The 7,953-nt window shown below is 49.8% G+C and overlaps 2 protein-coding genes across 2 annotated transcripts; one reads left to right on the top strand and one right to left on the bottom strand.

Moving 5' to 3' along the window:
* Positions 1–2,572: 2,572 nt before the first annotated feature.
* On the bottom strand, positions 2,573–4,015 carry F5B22DRAFT_217606 (mitochondrial ATPase inhibitor, IATP-domain-containing protein). Its single transcript, XM_047969738.1, has 3 exons — positions 3,208–4,015; positions 3,012–3,143; positions 2,573–2,894 (listed from the first exon to the last, which is right to left on the bottom strand). Exons 1-3 carry the CDS (start codon positions 3,513–3,515, stop codon positions 2,855–2,857), a joined length of 480 nt encoding a protein of 159 aa, XP_047830111.1. The 5' UTR covers positions 3,516–4,015; the 3' UTR covers positions 2,573–2,854.
* A 2,651-nt stretch (positions 4,016–6,666) lies between these two features.
* F5B22DRAFT_647285 (14-3-3 protein 7) lies at positions 6,667–7,721 on the top strand (the record flags this gene model as incomplete). The annotated part of the gene is made up of 5 exons (XM_047978850.1): positions 6,667–6,727; positions 6,795–7,101; positions 7,182–7,423; positions 7,478–7,548; positions 7,608–7,721. 5 exons carry the CDS (start codon positions 6,667–6,669, stop codon positions 7,719–7,721), a joined length of 795 nt encoding a protein of 264 aa, XP_047830110.1.
* Positions 7,722–7,953: the final 232 nt, after the last annotated feature.

Raw genomic sequence — 7,953 nt, 5'->3', positions numbered from 1 at the left:
ACACCTCGTTTCTTCTCCCGTCACCTCGCCGGTACCGACATCCCAATCCAATCCAGCCGATTCGGTTGTATACCTATATTCACCGCAACTTGGGGATGACCATATAGATACTTGTGACGCGCAGTTCGTCGAATCGTTGCCTTTCCACCTCGTAACATCCGATAGAATCGTCTCTACGCCCGAGTCAACTGCATCCTAGCCTCGCACCAATGTCGTCGTTCTCCTTTGGTGCCTCAAGCTCTTCGGGGCAAACCAACAACAATGCAACCACCTCTAGTGCGCCAAGCAGCGGCGGTCTGTTTGGCTCATCAACAACACCCACAACTTCGGGTGGTCTTTTCGGTAACCAATCTAAACCCGCTGCTGCCTTCTCCTTCGGAAACACAGCTGGAGGAACCAACAGCAGCTCTACTGTTTCCTCAGGCGCTACAGGAGGTAGTTTGTTTGCAAATGCGGGAGCCAAGCCGGGCGAGCAAAAATCAATCTTCGGAGCTGCGAGCAGTGCAGCTCCCAGCTCATCTACACCTTCTTTGAGTGGAGGTGCTAGTGGTGGCCTTTTTGGAGCTTCATCGAAGACGCCCTCCAGTGGCGGCCTGTTTGGAAGCACACCAGCGGTCACATCTGCGGGAACAGGTGCCAGCCTGTTCGGTAACACCTCCTCGGCTCCGAATAGCACCACATCGAGCACAACGCCGACCACGACGGCTCCTGCTGGTGGTCTCTTTGGACAGACGAATAATGCGAGTAATCAAGGGAATTCCGCCAGTAAACCCGGTGGATTGTTTGGGGCTGGTAGCGTTACGACCGGGAGCTCTCTTCTTGGTGGCACGAATACCAACAGTATGTCGGCTAATCAAGTAACACCAGCAAAGCCCGCGTTCTCTCTCAATTCCACAACGCCGGCTGGCGCACCTCCGGCAAATACTTCCAAGCCGTCTAGCGGACCAAGCCTCTTTGGTAATACTGGCACACAAAGTAGTTCATCCTCATCTTTATTTCCATCCACTCAGCAGGGAGAAAACAAGGAGACCAGCTTGTTTGCCAGTAACCTGGCTAGCTCACAGCCTAAACCCGCCGGCTCCCTGTTCGCCTCTGGCAGTGAACCACAGAAACCGGCTTCAACTCTTTTCTCGACTACTACGAAGCCCGGTGAGCCTTCCTCATCCACGTCGGGCATGAAGCCAGCATCTACCGAAAACGCTGGTGCCACGGGTAGCACTGGCGGCCTCTCGCTTTTTGGGCAGCAGGCGCCTTCTAAACCTGCTGAGACTGTCCCCTCAGCTAAGCCAGCTTCTTTGTTTGGCAATACCACGGCCTCAACAGCAGCTGGCAACCCTTCTCCTTTCAGCACTGCCAACACAACGCAGGCACCTACTACTTCAGCACCCACACCCTCAGCACAACCTAGTTCACTTTTTGGAAATGTGAACAAGCCTACAACTGGTACAACCGCCGAAGCTCCAAAATCGCTGTTTGGTACTACGAGCAGCGCCACATCCGAAGCCCCGAAGAGCTCTAATATCTTAGGAGCACCATCGTCCTCTGCTGCGGCTCCGTCTAACATGGCAGCAACAACAACCACGGCTAGCACCAACACAGCTAGTAGTGGTACTTCTACTCCTGGCACTACAGCGCCAACCACCGCCTCTAAGCCGTCGCTCTTTGGTAGCACAGCTCAACCTACATCTACATCTTCTGCGCAGCTATCTGGACAGCCAACGGCTCCAAAGCCCGTAGCATCTCAGACTACTAGTTTGGGCGCGTCCACAAGCGGTCCGACTTCGTCAATGGCGCGCCTCAAGAACAGAACCATGGATGAGATCCTTAATCGCTGGGCTACGGATTTGTCTAGATATCAGAAAGAGTTTAAGGAGCAAGCATCTCAAGTAGCAGCTTGGGATCGTTTATTAGTTGAAAACGGTGACAAGATCCAGAAGTTGTATCTCAACACATTCGAAGCCGAGAAGGCCAGCCGTGAGGTCGAGCGGCACCTTGTGGCTGTAGAAAGCCAACAGGCAGAACTAGAGTCTTGGCTAGACAAGTATGAGCTTGAAGTTGATGCTCTGTTCACCAAGCAAATCGGCCCTGGCGAGCAGCTTACTGGTCCCGATCAAGAACGCGAGCGGACCTACAAGCTGGCCGAGAAGATCACCGAGCGCTTGGATGAGATGGGCCGAGATTTATCTAAGATGATAAAAGAGATCAATGACATTTCAGGCACCATTAGTAAGGGTAGCAAACCTGACGACCCGGTATGTTTCCATAGTTGTCTTGTTCGAAGTATATGCTAACAGAATCTCCAGCTGAGTCAGATTGTGCGTGTCCTTAATGGACACCTCACACAGCTTCAATGGATCGATACTAATGCTGCGGCACTCCAAGCTAAGGTCACGGCTGCCCAGAAGACAAGTAGTCAGATTGGTCATCCGTTAGGAGGCCCTGAACAAGATAATGTGGATAATTTCTATCGATCCTACATGGGACGTCGATAGTGTATTGTTAGGCAGATAAATAAGAAAGCACTGTAGCTGTTGGGAAGCATTAAGCCCTGCGAAATGGAAGCATGCACTGAATAATCTAGACGCCTAGTAAATGGCATTGAAAAAGCAATGATGGCATACTACTGGAGAGGCAAGGGGCGAGAGGCGCTTTGGTATTCGATGACCTGGAGGTTACTCTACAGAAGACGTAGAAATTGTATGGATGTACACTATGCATAAATTGACGCATGACGAAGAGAAAAAAGTGACTCAAAAGATGCGATTTTCCTTTTGCAGCAGCGTATCTAATAATGCGCAGCTCCATACAACGTTGACAGAGCTGCTTGAGGCGCGCACGCTGAGCTATCATAACACTAGTTCTTCTCGCCGCCTTGTTCCTTTGTCAATTCGTCGCTGGGGAGCAGAGAGAACATAACATATTAGCGTGAGTCCTTTGTCTTCGGAACAGACCTCAAAATTCAAGGATGTAGCAAAACAGGAAAAAGGGAATGGTCAGATGACATAACTCACATGTGGTCGGACAGCTTCTGGAGGTGATCCTTTTGCTCCGCAATTTTCTTGCGGAGCTCCATGAGCTTCTCCTTCTCACGCTGGCGGATGGCGTAGTCCTCGTTGGCCTTCTCTCTGCGCTGGAAGGCGTCTCTGTGGCGAAGAATCACGGGTTAGTCCTCTTGATCTGTTTCTATTCATTGTATGCTAACAATACGTTGATGGGTTGCAGAGGTGAGATGGGAGTAAGTATAGCGCGGGGGTGAGCAGAGGGTCTAATCTATGGGCTCCCTCGCAAACTCGGCTATTGGTATGCGCATTCCATAAGAGATGGTAGGCATATGGTGTTTTGAGGTATTTTGGTGCGGGTTCGCGGAGATCGTAGTTAACGTACCCCTGGCCACCTGTCTTTGGGGGTGCGCCCGTGTCACCGGCAGCCATAGCTCGTAGTGTGGTCGAGAATGTTCGGGAGACGGGTGTCGCGAGGCCGCGAGAGGGAATCTTGGTGAGGGTCTGGCGGAACATTGTAATCTGAGGCGACGTGAATAGTCGTTGATTAGCAAGTCGTGTTTTGTATTGGTTGCTAAAGCTTGTTGCGGAAGGGATTGGAAAAGCAGTAGGTAGGTTCTTATATATTAAAAAGTAGGATAGCAATTGACATGTGGATAGGCCAAGCTAGGCTACATTGTTCATAGGAGTCATATGGTGAAATATCAGGAGATAGGCTACATACCTCGTGATTGCGTCGTTGTTGTTGGTGGTGTTGTTGTCAAGGAGCTGTTAAGGTAAAGGTAAGGCAAGATGAATCTTACCTAGATAGGTAGAATAGGTGGTGGAATGACGCAGTGGTGGGTAGGTAGCTCGCCTAGAGCCGTTGGTTCGTGATTGGGGCTCGGTTCGTGGCCTGAGGTCGGGTTAAGGCGGAGCGGAGCATCCAAAGCTCAGGCCATTACTTTGCTTTGCTCTGGACGGAATCATCTAGACCCTACCGTCCCCGTCCCGTCGTCTCCTCCCGGCTTGAACCAGTTGGTCACGAGCTGCCACGAGCTTTTGACAACATGGCTGCAAACTCATACAGTTCGATAGTTCACACGCCATTATGCCGGCCTTCCAGCTACCAATTTTATACACAATAAGTACCCAGATAGAGACGCTGATGCCCACTGGTGTAGAACAGAAAGCTAGCTTGTATATCTACCAGGTATGTAAGTATATTATATCATTCTTGTTACTAAAGCTAGATATATAATTTTGATCCAAGCATTGGCCCTATGCTGTATTATCTGTCCCAGATTCTACACATAAAAAAAACAGAGGACAAGAAAGCTACCTAGGTATGGCACTTACCCAAGCAAATACCTAAGTCTATCTAGGTAATGCAAAGAACACCCGTCCAAGCAATATTTATATATGAATACTTATAACTCGCACTGCCTCCGCCCATAGCTCGGGGGTGGCCTCATTCATGCGGTAGGGTTTGAACTGGATCATGCTTTAACCTAACCCACGAAATACAAATTAGTTAATGCAGCGGGTGACACCAATGAGAAGATTGAGATGGCGGATGGTAAATATCCCTTGTCTTGGCCCACGTTCTAGGACGGATCGCCCACTATTAGCTGTTACGGGTGGGATGCTGACGCAGAGCAGAATACGATGGGAATTTGACGCCCCAGGGATAGGCATCTACATCTTAGATCGCTTCAAATATACTAGGAATCTGTCTGTCTAGGGTCCATTTGCTCGCATCAAATTTCTGCCTCAGGACACCAGCTAGCGCTGCCACTGGTAGGAGGCCCCAATATACCTAGTCGGTATTATTACCTACCTAGTCACATCAAGAACTATGCACAGAAACACTTACCTATGCTTTTATCTATACTAAGGTAGCTGGTAAATTAAGGCTGTGATATGGCCAACAGCAGTAAATAGGACCCAACTGAAGGGATTACGAACATGAAGATAGCAAGGCAAATCGTTAGGGATAGCCTAAAATCTTGTTCGCGTCATAGGGCTAATCAATCATTACATTTGAACGAATACCTATGTCGTATAATGAAGGAAAAAGCAAATCAAGTTGTAGTATACTCCGCTGGGTAACTTATCGCAGGACCAGCACGTGGAACTTGTGTGTACTTGACTGATATTTAGGTACCTAGGTACTTAACGCCCCGAATTGGAGGACTCCAGCTTCCTTCCATTGTCTGGCGGCGGCACCACCACCAGTGACCATCCACCACTAACATCCAGCTACCTACCTGTAGACTAGGTACATACCAGCGGGTACCCAGTACATCTCTCGGTAGTGACTTCCAGGTCCTACGGCATACCTAGTACCGTACTACCCCTCCATCCACCCAGCCAGTACCAGCCAGTACCAGTGTATCTAAGGCGACATATGGGTAGATGCTAGGTACTGCTGCACAGATTATATAGCTAGGAGAAACGAGATAATACACACAGGTACCTGTGCAGCCATCACCGCGCGGCAACAACACAAGTCGTCCTGGTTCACCTCCCAGGGCTGTCGTCCCTCTTGGTCCATTCCTCTCCCTCTCCCTTCCCTACTTTTTTGCGCTTCTCAGTTTCTTTCTTGTGCATCACATCCCACGCAAGGCGTTCTTTTGTCACTTCAAAGTCCCTACCGACCTCTACCAACCTCTACCAACCACCAAGCCCTCACTTACATCTAGCCAAATCTTTCTAATCACGGTATGTGCCTTCAACTCCTCCTATCCTGATGGTGATATCTGCCCTCTCCATCTTCTACTACCTGCCTACCTGCCTACCTACCTACCCACCAAAGTCTACATACCTACAGTACCTATCTCTCCATCTGGACCTCTTTGCATCATTTCTTTCCTTCCTACCAATGTTTACCTTCTTACTGCCTACTGCCTACTGCCTTGTCTAGGGTAGGTACCTCCTTATTGGAGGTACTGTGCCTTATCTCACAGCCTACCGGTATTGTTGTCACTGTTGTTGCTGCTGCTGCTGCTGTCACGCTACACTACCTACACTACCCACCGAGGGAAACCCCCCCCTCCCCTTCCCTGTTCTGCTCGGCCTGCAACCCAGAATTTCCCTATCCCTCTCCCGCCTGGCTGCACCTGTCGTCATCGCCCACACATCTGCGCACCCGCATCTCGTCTCGACCGCCTCATCTGTCCGCCATCGTCACCATTGTAGACACGTTTTTGTCTCTCCCCTCATACTTTCACTGTTTTCCTGTTGTCATCACTATCCCCGATTACTCCACGCGACAAACTCTATACCTGTTCATCACGACTTGTTCGCGTGTTAGTCACCGTCTAGTGGTAGGCGCAAAACCCCACTCATTGCGGGGGGATTCACCTCTTGTTGTTCACCTGGATTCTGGCTCTCTAGACTTCCAGATCCCTTGATTCCCTTCACACCTACCAGTCACCAGGACGCGCTTTCTAATTGCACTTGCGCTCTGGAACATTGCCTAACCCTAGCATCGCGTCTATTGCCTACCCAGACATTAATCATTCTCCCATAACCTATAAACGATCCATTTGCGCGTTGTTATCTCAGACTCTCTTTGATCGCTCCCCAATCTTTGTTGTTTCTCAACTGCATTGCAAGGCTTTCCTTTCTTGCTGACAACACCCAAATCTGCAGTTTCGATTCCACTGAATACCACGCCGACAAAATGGGTCACGAGGATGCTGTGTATCTCGCAAAGCTTGCCGAGCAGGCTGAGCGCTATGAGGGTAGGTGATTAAAAATAGTGTTGGCTTCTTGAGGTACGAACATGCAGGATTAACTCCTCGTCACCAGAGATGGTTGAGAATATGAAGATTATCGCCTCCGAAGATCGTGATCTTACCGTTGAGGAGCGTAACCTCCTTTCCGTTGCCTACAAGAATGTTATTGGTGCTCGTCGTGCTTCTTGGAGAATTGTTACCTCCATTGAGCAGAAGGAGGAGTCTAAGGGCAACTCGTCCCAGGTTGGCCTGATCAAGGAATACCGTCAGAAGATTGAGGCCGAGCTCGCAAAGATCTGTGACGACATTCTCGAGGTTCTCGACCAGCACCTTATCCCTTCTGCTAAGTCCGGCGAGTCCAAGGTCTTCTACCACAAGATGTGCGTTTTTGTGCCTTCCGTTTTCCATATGATATCAGAGTATAGGCCTGAGTCCAACTTCTTGCTGACTTTCAATGTAGGAAGGGTGACTACCACCGTTATCTGGCCGAATTTGCCGTTGGCGACCGACGCAAGGAATCTGCCGATAAGTCCCTCGAGGCATACAAGGCTGCTACTGAAGTCGCTCAGACTGAGCTACCTCCCACGCACCCTATCCGCCTGGGTCTTGCCCTTAACTTTTCCGTCTTTTACTATGAGATCTTGAATGCTCCTGACCAAGCTTGCCATCTCGCCAAGCAGGCATTCGACGATGCTATTGCAGGTATGTAGTCGGTTGAATCGTGCAGTCGTCTTGGGTACTAATCCTCGATTCTAGAGCTTGATACCCTAAGTGAGGAAAGCTACAAGGACTCGACCCTTATTATGCAACTTCTACGTGACAATTTGGTATGTCTATACGTTGACCTTTTTCTTCTTGAAATTTAACTGCTAATCACTACATATAGACCCTCTGGACATCGTCTGAGGCCGAGCAGGCGCCTGCAGAAACTGCCGCGGCTCCTGCTCAGGAGGCTGAGAAGCCTGCTGAGGCCGCTCCTGAGGAGCCTAAGGCTGAGTAAACGCTCCACCTACCTACCGTACAACTCTGTGGCAATATCTAAAGGGGTTAACCGTGGGCCTGGGTGGATTTATGGTGTCTCGGAGTGTTTGCTTGTGAACCTCGACCAGTTTCGGCATGTTTTTCGCGTGTGGAGGTACAGAAACAAAGACTTTGGAGGAATCTCCTTTCTTAGGGCAGGGCTCAAGAGCTTTGGAGGGTTCCTTGCCGTGAGCTTCCCTTTTAGACTCTAA

This window comes from Xylaria bambusicola (genome assembly GCF_022495145.1).
Source record: "Xylaria bambusicola strain CBS 139988 unplaced genomic scaffold F5B22scaffold_25, whole genome shotgun sequence".
In the NCBI taxonomy this organism is placed as follows: domain Eukaryota; kingdom Fungi; phylum Ascomycota; class Sordariomycetes; order Xylariales; family Xylariaceae; genus Xylaria; species Xylaria bambusicola.
The sequence above is the reverse complement of the archived record's forward strand: the minus strand, read 5'-3'. Positions and strand labels throughout refer to the sequence as shown.

Coding starts and splice junctions, on each gene's coding strand:
- F5B22DRAFT_217606 (XM_047969738.1), bottom strand. CDS start 3,515: ATGTTCCGCCAGACCCTCACCAAGATTCCCTCTCGCGGCCTCGCGACA. Junction 3,144..3,207: donor CACCTCTGCAACCCATCAAC/GTATTGTTAGCA, acceptor TCTTCGCCACAG/AGACGCCTTCCAGCGCAGAG. Junction 2,895..3,011: donor CAGAAGCTGTCCGACCACAT/GTGAGTTATGTC, acceptor TCTGCTCCCCAG/CGACGAATTGACAAAGGAAC.